This window comes from Ictidomys tridecemlineatus, chromosome 11, assembly GCF_052094955.1.
Source record: "Ictidomys tridecemlineatus isolate mIctTri1 chromosome 11, mIctTri1.hap1, whole genome shotgun sequence".
Classification (NCBI taxonomy): Eukaryota; Metazoa; Chordata; class Mammalia; order Rodentia; family Sciuridae; genus Ictidomys; species Ictidomys tridecemlineatus.
Genome location: NC_135487.1, coordinates 50,897,466 through 50,911,912, shown reverse-complemented (window position 1 = coordinate 50,911,912; position 14,447 = coordinate 50,897,466). Strand labels below are relative to the sequence as shown.

Below are 14,447 nucleotides of genomic sequence, written 5' to 3'. Positions count from 1 at the left end.
GAGGAATCTAATCTGATGCACAGAGGTGAGGTGACCTGCCCAAGGTCAAACACAACCAGGAAGAGGCAGAGCTGGGATTCAAATTGCCCAGACTGATACCAGGGCCCGCCATGCTATGATCATCTCCAAAGGAAAGGTGATCATACGTGATCCTCTCTTAACTTAGATCTTTAAATTCACTAAAACCACACACAAAAGCCCAACAAAGAATTGAAACTATGGAATCGACCGGGAGGTGATGGAAAAGAATTCATCAGCTATGCCAAATGCTCACCCAGAAAGTACTGGGGAGCTTGCCTTAGTGAGTTAAAGGCACAGAATCTGCGTAAATGACTTTTATGATGATAGCCAAAAGCCTCAAAAAGCCTCAGATGACAATGGAGAATGTCTCAGAGACATAACACACTATACCACCCATGACTCCTGTCCATCCTCCCTTCTCAGTCTATTCACCCATGTGGTGCTTCCTTTCCATCCCACTGCCATTGCTTAAATTCAGGCCTAGAATATCCATTAGTCCAGTGGCTATAAGGATGTCTTCTCTGGCTTCTAGTTGCCACTCTCCCTCCTGCCCCAGCACTCCATCTCTCCTGCCCTGCATGACAGGAGAGAGATCTGATAATGTTGTACCCTCTATTTAATAACTCTTCACTAATCACTATGACGAGAAATTCCCAGTCTCACCCTTTTTGTACAGAATCAAAGGTTAGCCTCCTGACTTATTCTGCTGGAAGGTTTAGGAGAATACTAAGCATAGTCATGCCCCTCTTAAATTGTACACATTGACTCTCTGCAAAAAAAATAATAATAATAATAATTAATTAATTAAATCTGCTTTCCCGACTCGTTCAGCTACCTGAGGACATCTAGTAACTCATCCCTCTTTTCATAAAAGTTATTCCATATGATTTGCTTAGGAACTAATTCTTTGTACTTCTTTATACAACTGATTCCCCTCCTGGGATATAAGCCCCTTAAGAGCAGGGACAGTTTGTTACTATTTACCAATCATGCTGAAATAAACAAGCTTGAAGATTCCTCTTTAGGAAGAAATACAGAATAGAAGTGCCAGATGGAAAAGTATACACATCGCTAAACTGCTCCCCAAAGGCTGTCCATGTGACGCTCAACAGTACTTGTTTCCTATATACTCAGTAAAAGGTTTGCAGATGTTCTGTTAATCCACCAGGTGAAAACTAGTGACTCATGGTTGTGATTTGTGTAGTCCCTGGTAAATGAAAGAACCTCGAATTTTAAGATGAGGTATACTTAAGGTGACTGAGTCATGGAAACAGGGCACCATGGAAACTGGAACAATACCAACAATCCCATGAAAGGTTACTTCAAGTCAGGGCTCTCATGACGGTGGTCTGAAAACGGTGAATTAAGAGAATTCACCACAGTGAATTTCTATGCTGCCAAATCCTAACACTGAATACATGACAAGAGAGTTTAGAAGGAAGAATAGGACTTTCCAATGTATTCAAAAACGAGTGTGCAAGGAAACCACAACCAGGAAATCCAGCTCACCCACAGCCCACTCACCATCCAGTAGCCAGTGTTGGCCGCTCCTGAGCTCCAGCTCTGACACCATTAGGCGTGTGATCACGTGATCTGGAACCAAAAGACCTTTCTCCAGGTACTGCCTTGCCATTTCGCCAACTTCTGTTAAAAGATAGTTAAAGAGACACTAAGAAGGCTTCTAGAGGAAGAAAGAGCTTTTGAATTCTGACAATTTCACCTTCTCTCTCACCCGCCCTGATATGGAGGGAAAGTTGAAGGTAATTGCTATAGTTTTTTTTAAATCTTGGCTTCAATAATGGCAGTATTGTTGCTTAATTTAACCCATTTGTCTCCTAATGAATTAGAAAAAGTAACTCTTAGAAATAGGCACAGCCAGAAAAAGGAGAAGAAAAAGTATGAATTGGCTAAGATAAAAAAAAAGAGAGAGAGTAGAAAACAAAGTTGGAGTGAAGAGAGAGGGTGGTACAAGAAGGTTTAAAAGATGTCCGAGACTTCCCAGAGGTGAGCCACACACTGGACCTCAGGCCTCCCAACAGTTTATGGTAACAAAGACAGATGATCAACCACATGGTATACGAAGACTGAAAAAGCTGAGAAGCATAACCATTCTTAGAAAGACCAAAGGGAAAATTTTCCACTGGCCCTCAAAAAGATGCTGCACGAAGTGTAACACAAACAGGTTTATTTCCTTCCATGAGCCTCAATAAGCAGACGGCACGTTGATGACGCAGTTGTAAAAGCAACTCAGCATTAGTGGGATGCCAAGCTCATAAATGGATGTGAACCTTTAAAAAACCACTTTCAGAGGAGAAACTGCTTCTATCTTAATTTAAAATAACAATTCCGTATATGTAGAAACTGTGGCTTGACTTTGGCAGGGCAAATTATCAGTTGAAATATGCATATATTTCTCAGAACTGAATGTTTGTTTGTTTGTTTGTTTTAACAAAAATTAAGTCCTCCAGGGAACTGACAATGAACATTTAAGAATCACATTCTCACAGGCTAATTAAGTTCTTATAACAACACAAAGCAGAATTATATCATTGGAAAAAAAAGCTCAAGAATCACCTTGACCCTACTTTTACCATGAATTTTGGTAGAGCCTTTACTTCCTCCAGACTGAAATTATATTCCTCACCCCAAGTTAAGCTCTGAAATATGTTCAGGAAAGGACTCCAAATCACTCAACTGCTACCACTTTGAGGCAGCTCAAAGCAAGGCCATTCAGTTATGCACATTCAGTAACACGCTTCGAGAAGCGGGACCCCGAGACTGCTGTAAAGGAGAAAGTAGCTGAACGGGAATGTTAAGGAGCCACCTTCATTCAAAAGTATTGTTGATTACTTTCTGTGTAACAGGTAATATTCTCAAGATGTAGCTGTGGACAAAAATTCCAGCTTACTGAAATTGAGCCAGTATTACCTGGACTAAAATCAACAATAACCACCATTAACTTAGCACACACTTTGTCCCAGGCTCTATGCTTTAGGTACTTTATAGGTGTTATTTCCTTGAATCATGGTAAGATATTCACCTTCGGATAGGATGCAATATTTGTGTTTTTGACAGCTGTTTTCACAAACCATAACATTTCCATTTTAAAATGTACAGCTTAGTGACTTTTAATATATTCTCAATGCTGTGTAACATCTTTGTTCCCTAATTTCAGTTCCCTATTTTTCACTCCCTACTCATTAGCAGTCATTCACCTTTGCCCTTCCTCCAGCATGCACCTCCCTCTAAAACTACTAATTTACTTTCTACCTTTATTTGTCTATTGTGAGCATTTCTTATGAATAGAATCATATAATACATAGTCTTTTGTTTCTGGATTCCTTCACTTAGCATAATATCTTCAAAGTTCATACATACCAGCCCATGTTGGACTAGTATTAGTAGCTCATTCCTTTTTATTGCTGAATAATAGTCCAAAAATATGGCTATGCCACACTTTTTGTTTATAGATAACATTAGTTAATGCACATTGGGTTGTTTTTACTGTTTTTTCCTTAATGTTACTTGGGATCAAATGAAGGGCCTCATGATGTGGGGTAAAAATGCTACCACTAAAAAAAAAAAAAAATGCTACCACTAAGCTACACTCTGAGCCCTTCTACTTTTTGGCTATAATGAATAATGCTCCAGTGAATGTCCATGTACAGGCTTTAATGTGAATACAATACCTGTGTGATACTCACATTCCAAGGTAAACAATCACTAGCACAGAGGACACAGAGAATTACTGACAAGTTTTGTGCTGTCCTACACTGCAATGGTCAGGCCAGTCCTGTTCTTAGTCCCATCCACTCCAGTTCAAGGGGAACACACATGTGAGGTGAGCGACTAAGGTGCACTCTACACTGTTTTCTGGAACTCCAGATCTTACATTGACTATATTGGTTTATTTGTTACTTCACTTTCTGCCTTGACCAACTAGAACAGCTCAATGTGGAAAGAATGAAGTATTTTTTTTAATGCCATGTCCTCTGTGCTTAGAATCCACCCTGGCAAGTTTTAGATATCCATAAAAATTTGATGCATGAATGAATAAATGAACAACCCTGAAGATTATTATTATTATTATTTTTTATCCTGACAAAAATCAATCTGATCTTCCTGGACAGTTATTAAAGAGCCATTATCCAAAGATCAAATATGGTCCAACTTTGCCAGATAGCAACCTTTTCAGAGGAGATATGAACCGAGTAAAGTGTGACAGGCGGATGGTTAGGTGTTTTGTTTTGTTTTGTTTTGTTTTTTGGCCTCTTAGTTGTTGTTGCTTTCCCCCCTCGTTCCCAGTGCTGGGGATCAAACCCATACTAGACAAGGGCTGTATCACTGAGTTACATACAACTCCCGCCAGCAGTCCTGTCTTAATTCTTCGGCATTTCAAAACACAAAGAGAGATTGAGCAAGTCAAGTAAAGCAAAGGAGGAAAAGGGAATGCCATGAGTCCCTGGAACTTCAAGCAGTGACAAATGAAAAGCACATCAGTAAGAGATGGGGTTAAATAAGGTGGGATACAGAATGTGGACTCTGAAGGACTTTAAGGCAGTTAGCTCAGTTGTAAAGTTCCCCTGGGTTCAATACCAGCACCACTACTCAGCTACCCAAAAAATAAATAAATAACAGAAGACTAGTGATTAAAGACACACCTACACACCTAGAAACACTTTCTTCAGAAAGGGAGACTATCAGATTTTAAGCCAGCAATAGTGTGTGTGTGTGTGTGTGTGTGTGTGTACATATTCATGTGTGTAGTTTCATCCAATATTAAATATTAGAAAAATCAATGTTCCATCCATTTTACAAAATAAATTTTGCAGCAATGCACCTTAGTAACATCTTCTGTATAACCACTACAAAGATACAAATAGATGTAATCTCCTTGAAAAATAAATTTAATTTTTAACTGGATTTTAAATTTTTAACTGGATCAGGTAATACACAAATTTTCAACATTTGAGACTACCTATACAACTGTACATTTAATAAGAACAAGACTAAAATCTTAAGATAACATAGAACGTAAGATAGTCCATCAAGTTGGTGTCTCTCCAGAATTCACACCTCCAAGATTATTTTATTAGCTTTAATTTCTTCATGTTAAAGTTATACGCTTTCATTTTAACAGGCTATAATAAATCGCTGTGTCTGTAACAGGGTATAATAAAACACTGTCACCAGACATGGTGGCACATGCCTGTAATCCCGGTGGCTTGGGAGGCTGAGGCGGGAGGTTTGCAAATTCAAAGCCAGCCTCAGCAACTTAGCCAGGCTGTGGGCAACCTAGTGGGACCCTGTCTCAAAATAAAAAATAAAAAATGGCCGGGGATATGGCTCAGTGGTTAAATGCCCTTGGGTTCAATCTCCAGTAGCAAAAAAAGAAAAAAAAGAAAAAAATTAAAAATAAAATACTGTCACCTGTTGAACGGTAGGATCCTGGATGCACACTTATTAAAATTATTCTAAGAATGGTTAAAGAGAAAACACCTCTTTCTAAATAACTGAAAGAGCAAAAAGTAGGTGGCATTTCTTTAGGAAAAGCATAAGAATTATCATGTGCCCGCACGTACACACTTAGGTGGCATGAAATTCATGGCTGTAGGCCATTCCTTCCACTTCCATTAAACTCCCCAGAGGACCAAATAGACACCAAATAACTTCCAAACAGAAATACAGAAGGATCCAAAATTCAAGGCTGGTTACTGTCATGAAATCGGTGTCCACTGTTCATATATGGTAAACGACACAACTAAAGAATATGGGGTATGGTTAGTTTTATGGTTTAAATACTCTCTGAATCTGCCTAAATACTCATTCAGGTGGTACCTGTTAAGTTATCAGGCCCTATACCAATGTAGTATAAGGTCTGTCCCAAAGCTTCGAACTAAAACATTGGAACTGCCAACCCACTAAAATCTCTCAATAGCAAAACTTGATGGAATTTTACTGTGTTAAGTAGGAAAAAAAAAAACAGTACTTATCACAATTAAGTTGCAGAGAGGCTCTACATTGCCAGTCAAGTTTCATGTAAATACCTTATGATACAGAAATAGGTTATTATTAGTCACAAACTAAATGAAGGCATGACCACTGAAGCATTACGTCCCTACAATATTAGTCCACAGTTACATAAGGCCACCCAGGCTCCCTCAGTCTCTTGACCCTGATCACTCAAAAGATTTGTTTTACTAAAGGTAGGGATCAAAACCTCAAACAAGTCCATAGTAATCAGGCAAAATACATTAACTAGAATAGAAGCCTCTTGGGATCAAATGTTATTAACATTTAAGCGAGGTTTTAAAATTTTGTTTGAATATTTATCTGACTTATCTCTCCCTTTATATTTTTCAATAACTAACCCAGAAATTACCAGCACAAAGACAACCGTGATGAGTGTTTTGTGGCATAAAAAAGCAAGGAATATCACAAGCCACAATCAGCTTGCAATCATCTCGCCAGCACCCCCTGGGAGCTCCCATGTTACTCCAGACCACTGTCTTCCTTCCAAGTTGCTGCCACTCAAAACCACAGGCAAAACTCCTCCGAACACATCCATGTCCAAACAGTTCTGTACAACCACTGTGTGCCAGGCACCATGCAAGGCACTGCAGGTGTAAATGAGAGCATCCTCAAGAAACTCACCAAGGAGCCAAATAGACCTGAGGATTAAGCACACACGAGTTCAATTTAGAAAATAAGCAGTTTCAAAAACAGGGCTCCTAATCAGGCTGTTGGGAATCCTAAATGTCATTCTGCCCCTCTTATAAAGTCACAAGCCATTTTCCCCCTTCAGGCTAAGCTTCAAAAGATACGGTTTAGTATTCAGTGGCTTCCTTTTAACATAGCCTTCCTTTCCCCTTCCTCCTCCCCCACATCCCAAGACCTCGTTTCTACCCTGCAGTCAGAATGGTCTCACTTGTACATCTGATTGTATCACACTCCTGCTTTAAAAGCATTCCACAGTCCATGCAGTGGCTTCCAAGTCCCTCCAAGACCTGTCCCTGAGTACATCGCAGGGCTATTTCCTCTTGCCACAGGCCTCCACCCTCCACTCTCCAGGGCCAGAGCCATTCCTTCCTCTTCAGGTTCCCTTGAGCAAGCCCTAAAGCATCTTGTCCTCCATCTGCGGCACTACATTTTATTTTTCATGACAGTCTCCCATCATACAGTAGGGATCCTGTCTGCTCTGTGCATTGCTGTCTCTGACAGCAGGGTGAAGAGGGTCTGATACAAAGCAGATATGCAATATGCACATAAAGACCAGCCATTCCTTCCAATTCTATTCAAATCCCCAGAGGATCAGGTTAACTGGAAAGTTACCACTAAGGTAGGTAGCTACTCATAACAGAACAACTAAATCCATTTACAAACACTACAACTACTAATGTCTGAGCTAAATTAAAATGTTACATTGGAATATATCTTCATTTTCAGTACCACTGCAAAGAGATATCGAAAACAATTACAAGGATGCCATCATGACAAATGAAATTCATTGGCCTTACTATTACAATTGAGTCATTCATTTAAAAAAAAATCTGCTGAGCTGGGGGTGCTGTGGCACAATCCCAGCAACTCAGGAGGATGAGGTAGGAGGATAGCAACTTCAAAGCCAGCCTCAGCAACTTAGCAAGACCCTAAGCAACTCCCTGACTCAAAATTTTAAAAAATGTTTTAAAAAGGGCTGGGAATGTGGCTCAGTGGTTCAATCCTAGGTTTAAAATACACACACACTAAGCAACTACTGTATGCCCTGCTATGGCACATTTTTGTTAAGGTCAGGGAACCACAAAGGGAATATCAGAAATTGTTATCAGTTTTTGATGGCTCTAGCAGGTGCCAAAAATTGACAATCTGACCTACTTTCAGAACAAAGTCAAAAAGTAACATTCCCTTAACCTTTACTGACCCAACCAGTTTTTTTAAAAAATGAAGATTCAATTTTTTTTTTGCCTAAAAAATATGTCCATTTGCCAGGTGAAATGGCACATGTCTATAATTCCAGCAGCTTAGGAGGCTGAGGCAGAAGGATCATGAGTTTGAGGCCAGCCTCAGCAACTTAATGAGGCCCAAAGCAACTTAGTGAGACCCTTTCTCTAAATAAAATATTTAAGGGCTGGGGATGTTGCTCAGTGATTAAGCACCCCAATATACCAAAAACAAACAAAAATATATACCCACTCATATAATAATTCTAGAATAGACAAAATTAATGTTGCGGGATACCCACATGTGACAAAGTATATGGTACTGCAAGATAAAAATGACCACAAGATGCAAGATGGTTGGCCTGGGAAGAGAGATGGAGAAAGGACATGGGGCTTCAAAGGTACTGGTGATGTTCTATTTCTTGGTTGGGTAGTAGATACACAGCTGCTATCCTTTAAACCACAAACATACATACCCATATCCTCTTTTTGTTCTGATCATGTGAGGGCAAGTTGGATACAGACAACAGAGCTGGACCACTGTTCACAAAACAGCAAATTCCCAAGGTGCCTAAGTCACCAGAAACAGATAATTACTCCAGGTTCTTTGCATTGTTGAAGCTAGAACATGCTGAGAGTAAAAAAAAGCCCAATTCCCTCACAAGGCGGCCTTACTCTATCAGACTTTGTGGAAGGAATAGAATTAAGAAAAACTGTTTCCTCAGTACCACCCTTCTCCAAAAATGAGTGATCATGTCAACACACACACATACACACAAAACAAAAGACCTGATCAACAATGAACTGCAGCTTTGATTGTAAACTACAAGTTCTTTATTCTCCAGTATGCAAGAATAAAATTTTGCTACTAAAGAAACTGCTTGTAAAAATTTTTTTTCCAAAGAAAAATTTCATCCTATAAACTGTTTACCCTTGATATCACTTTGATGAATCTCTCCTAGTAAGAAAAAACGCTTTTAAAAATCTTGGTTAAAAAAATAGATGTCAGGCTGGGCATGGTAGAGCACGTCTGTAATCCCAGCAGCTCTGGAGGCTGAGGCAGGAAGACTGCGGGTTCAAAGCCAGCATCAGCAACAGCAACAGCGAGGCACTAAGCAACTCAATGAGACTCTGTAATTAAAATACAAAATAAGGCTGGGGATGTGGATCGAGTACTCCTGAGTTCAATCCCCAGCACACAAGATGTCAGCTATGCATGTGAGTGCATGCCTATAATTACAGCAACTCAGGAGACTGAGGTAGGAGGTTCACAAGTTTGAGGTCAGTCGAAGCAACTTGGTGATTCTCTCAGCAACTTTGGGGACCCAGCCTCAAAAACAAAATAGAAAGAACTGGGGATGTAGATCAGTGGTAAAGCTCCCTTGTGTTCAGTTCTCAGTACAACCCCCCCCCACCCACACACACACATGTCAAAGTCCTTTAGAAGTAGAAATTACAGAAGAAACTTTTGCATTTACGGCATTTTTGGCACTTACCCAAATGAGTCATTTCAGTTGTTCAAGAGCCACACTCTAATTGGCCTTGCTCAAAGCCAGTCTCTTTTTCTTTACACCAAAAAAGGCAGTTTTAAAACATTCCCTGACACTTACTACTGGTAATTATGAAGAAAATACTACTGGTAATTATGAACAAAATGTATGGCCAAGAACATACATTTTGGCTGCTGTACTGGCATACATCTGTAATCCCGGTGACCACGGAGACTGAGGCAGGATTGCAAGTTTGAGGCCAGCCTCACCAACTTAGCAAAGCCTTCAGCAATTTTGTGAGACCTTGTCTCAAAATAAAAAATTTAAAAAGGCTAAGGGTATAGCTCTGTGGAATGGAGTCCCTGAGTTCAATCCCTGGTATCAAACAAACAAACAAAACCCATATATTTTAGAGCCAGACACAGACCCCAGTACTGTCACATAAAAGTTAAAGATTTGGGTCATATTGTATATTTTTTGCCTCCATGAAGATTGTACCTCAGTTTCCTTGTCTATATGGAATAATACCACCTAGGGTTGTCTCAATAGTTGTACATTATTCATATGTATCCAGATCTTGGAATGATGCTGCTTTGCAAATTCCATTCAAGGACTTAGAGATAATAAGAATTTCTCCTATGTGCCAACAGTTGTTTTAGGCAGTTTATATACATGAAGTCATTTAATCCTCACAAGTATGAGTCAGGTCAATGTTACTCATTCCCCACCTCATAGAGGAAGAGACTGAAGCACACAGAGGTTAAGTAGCTTGCCCAAAGTTACTCTGTAACTGTAGAGCTGAACAGTCAAGCAGGTTGGCAGAGCATTTTTTAAATTTACTCTGCATCCCCAGGGGTATGAGTGCGTCCCTGGACAGAAGCACTCCCAAGGTGCGAGTGCCTTCTAGGAGGCTGCAAAGCAAACACCTGTATGGAATAGACAGGGTGCAGTGAGCAGTGAGCTTCTGTGTGAACTGATATTACTGGTGGTAATGTGCTCTGTGGGGAAATCTCCATCCTCCTCTGGGTAACCACCTCACTTCCACTCGGTGCTGATTTCTGGCTTAATAAATAAGAAACTCACAGCACATGCTCCTGGCAGCTGTGTCCTTGCAAACTAAGCACCCTGCAATCCTGCACCTCCTAGTCAGCCTCCTCTACTCCCTTCAACAGCTTCTCCTTCCCCTAGTCCCTGTCCACATATCTCCAACAGGGACGTACCCAAAACACAAGTTGGCACAAAATCACTTCTTTCCCCTAACACTAATGGGTTCCATGGCCTACATGGCCTACAGAAGGATATATTCCTAGGCATGGCATTCAGACTCTCTTGGGATCAGCCCAGAACTATTCTCAAACCTCATCTCCCATCAGTTCCTTTATGGACAACCTTTGACCCACGCTGTACCAAACACACAGTCGAGCCTGCTACAGACTCAGGAAAGGGGAGAAGAGAGGCAGGGCTAGATGCAAGTGTGCTCCGAGCAGGAACATGATCTGACCTCAGGCCTCAGGAAAGCTTCCAGGCCTGGAGTTGGGCTTTTAAAGAGCTGGCAAAAGTTGACCGAAGAACCACCCTTCAAGTAGCACATGCACCAGCCCCTTACGGGCATGCATCCTCCCACCCACCCACATCCACTCAGTCTCCCATTTCCCATTGCACAGTGTCACTTGTTCTCTAAGGCCAAGACTGAAAAACATCTAAGAAGCTTTCCCTGATGATTCCCCTAGGGCAGAGAAGGCCTAGGGCATCCTGCTGGACAGGTCTGCTGTGCCCTCGCATGTGTCCAGAAGACGCTGTTCTTCCAGGCAGACTTCGCTCTGTGCCAAGCAACACAGCTCAGTGGCCAGGACAGAACTGCCGCAATCCCCACAAACCTATCAGTCAAGTGCTCCCCAACAGGTCACATCTGTACAACTACCTGGGAGGCCTTGTACCTACACCTGACATGTCACTCTTGTTGTACAGGGTTGATCACAAACCTCTGAGGCCAGAGACTACCTTGTTTTAACAATCAATAAATAAGAGCCACTCTACTTGAAATCTCTAAACTCTCCACCCATTCATAGAGCGCTCAAATTACTAAGTGAAATTTCTTCTCAGCACATCCCTTGCCATATCCACTGTATGGTTCCATACACCTGTGGGCTAGTCATGACTTAAGACAATTAATTAAGGCTCCAAAGCATCCTGTTACCTAAGTAGACTACACCAATGGACAGTTAGCACATACTGGGCAGTGATTCTCACAAGGACTGCTTCGGTCGACTCAAACTGATTTAGCAAGATCACTACCACTCATTGCGTTTGGGTATCAAGCCTGACCTCTAAACAAGAGAGGATCCGTAGGTGTAGGTGCTTGCTCTTCCTAAAGCTATCTGACATTCTTAAACACCCACAAAATGCACAGGAGTCAAGATTGGTGATTAAGACTCCAAAGTATTCTCTAACAGAACAGGAAGTTTAAGTGTTAGGGGAAGCAACTTGCCTTCTTCAAACTAACATGGAGTTGCCCCACGTGAGAGTTATACTAGGCAAGAACACCAAAAACACAGCTGCCTTTCTTCAAGCTGTCTCTTCCGCTGCCTGTGACAGAAAAGATCTATCCTAAGACTTTCCTAATAAACCACAAATCAACAGAGACTTGCAGGCATTTTCTAAAGAAAGCGACAAAGGTATATGTACATCTTACAAAACCATCGAGACTTTTGATTATTCACTTTTGTTCATAATGAGACTAAGATCCCCAGGAGATCAAGACACTAACCACAGGCCCCATACATCCCCATTACCATTTTGCTCCACTGTAGCTCATGGTGGGAAAAATTATTCTTGGTGTTTAATTTTTAATAATTTATTTAAACCTGCTGTGTAATTGATTATCCCCCTAGGACATTCAAACATTGTCCAGATCTTTGATGTGTGTAATCATTTATCCCCCATTTCAAAATTGGTTAAAAAATAAGGGGAAAAAATTATTTTTTAACCTCTGAGCCCAAATTTATGTAAAGATTTAATGTGCAACTCTTTATAACTGATCTTAAGAATTTGTGTTGTGAGTCATCTTTTCACCTTTTCAAAGGAAAATGCTTTTTAACATCAAAATGGCTTTATAATGAGGCAAAGAGCAGATATGAAGTGAGGAATGGTCAGACAAGGATGGGAGAAGCCTTGAAGCATAACTCTGCTTCCAACTCACTGCTCACACCCTGGGCTTTACTAAATCACAGCCTCAAGTTTACACATCTTCATGAGAGAGCTGGGCCCTTCTACCTACTACCTTAGTGTGAATTTCAATTCCCTAAACCTGGCCTTGAGGTCTCATGTGAAGGCAGAAGACTGGCCCCCTGTATGCAAACTACACCAGCTGTTTTTTATCCACTGGGGTTCCACCTGCGGTGAATAGAGGGACATTAAAGGCTAAGCAGAGTCCTGGCTTTCATGGGTGGTCAAAGCACTGATCATTATACCCATCTGGGTGTCCTGAGTAGTCAGGACCAGAACTCAGGCCTGAACCACCTGCCTAGAGGAGTTAAGGGCCAGTGCTTCATTAGGTCTCTTTTCTCTTTAGTCAGACTGGATATTTACATTCACTTACTTTAATTTTGTATTCTGGGTCCAAAAATGTGTTGGCAATGGGTATGTTCCTATAATTGCCAAGGTGCAAAGATTCGTGGACAACAGCCATGATTGTGAGCAGGGGAGGGACTGGCTTGACTGAGAAGGAAGGTGATCCAATACCCAAGCACCAAGGATATTGAGCAGATTCTTCATCCCACTAGCAGGTCAATTATTTGACCCCTCGTATTCATTCAAAGAATAAAATAGTGCAGTAATCTCATTTTGAGATATTGGCATTTCCTAAATGAACAAATTGTCGATGTCTTATGTCAGGAGTATTTTCTTGGCCCAGAATCAGAACACAAGCACTTATAAACACACCATGAACATCTGGCTTAGCACACCACACACTGCCTTACGTAATCAACAGGGGAGAGAAAGGCAGATTGGGATAGAGGCAGCAGAAGTTGGGCAAAGACACAAATAGGGAAAAGGCAAGTAATCTGAATGGTTTGCCAAAACTTAGAAGTTTTGAATTTCAGACCCAGAGTATTTAACCATCTTTTTCAGGAACACAGTCTGCAAATTGGCCGCGGTATCCACCCTACCAGGCCCTGGCAGCCCTAAGGAATAGGACGACACTTCGAATCTCCTGGGCTCCCTAGATTTTTCCCTGCAAAAATATTCCCTGCAGAATAGCCTCCCTGTAATCTGATCACAGCCCAATGTGATGACCAGCCCCACTCAGAGAACAGGGAGAAATTTCACTTTTAAAACAACACAAAAAGCCATTCCTCTCTGTCGCAGAAGGCCCAGCGTGTGGAGCAGATGCGCCCTGCACCTTGGGGCTGCCTCCCTGAGCGGGATCTTGGCTGCCGATCAGCCGGCCAGCGCTGTTCTCCTCCAGTGCCATCTGCTCAGACAGGATGGATGGTTGCTGCTGCCCATGACACAGCCTTTCTCTCTCTCCTCTTCTCCCTCCCTTCCCTGAACTTTCTGGCAATGCTCTGGTGGAGAACTGTAGCAAGAGGACCAAAAATGTGTCCTGCACCAGCCTCCCAAAGAGGGGTAGGATGGGGAGAGCTGAGGCTACCTCACTTCCCACAGGGATCCTCAGCGGCCAGCAGCCCAAATGGCACAGTGAAGGGGTCAACATGCCACCATCTTCCGAGCCCTCAGCAAGAACAGTCACAATATGAATATTAAGGGCAGCTGTCACCAATCACTTAAGTAATGGGCAAGTAATTGTCAGACTGTGGTGAAGCCCATTTTTCTTAAGTGTTTTGAAAACAAAAAGAGAAAAAATAATAAATTTTGAAATATAACTATTTTATATATTGTTTTATTTATGTATATATAATGTATAAGTTATGTATGTATATAAGTATGTATACACATAAGTACAAGGTTAAGCTAATTCCTCCTGTGGGGCACA

At 41.3% G+C, this 14,447-nt stretch overlaps 1 protein-coding gene across 4 annotated transcripts in view; it reads right to left on the bottom strand.

The window, feature by feature from the left end:
* Window positions 1–14,447, bottom strand: part of Ak4 (adenylate kinase 4) — a 65,259-nt gene that overhangs the window by 28,539 nt on the left and 22,273 nt on the right. For 3 of the 4 annotated variants that reach the window (XM_005337722.5, XM_078026415.1, XM_078026417.1), the window contains one exon: window positions 1,546–1,665. The exons of the other annotated variant lie outside the window; for it this stretch is intronic. In XM_005337722.5, the coding sequence (XP_005337779.1) occupies window positions 1,546–1,665 (120 nt within the window). The remainder of the gene's footprint in view (window positions 1–1,545; window positions 1,666–14,447) is intronic. 4 annotated transcript variants of the gene reach the window in all.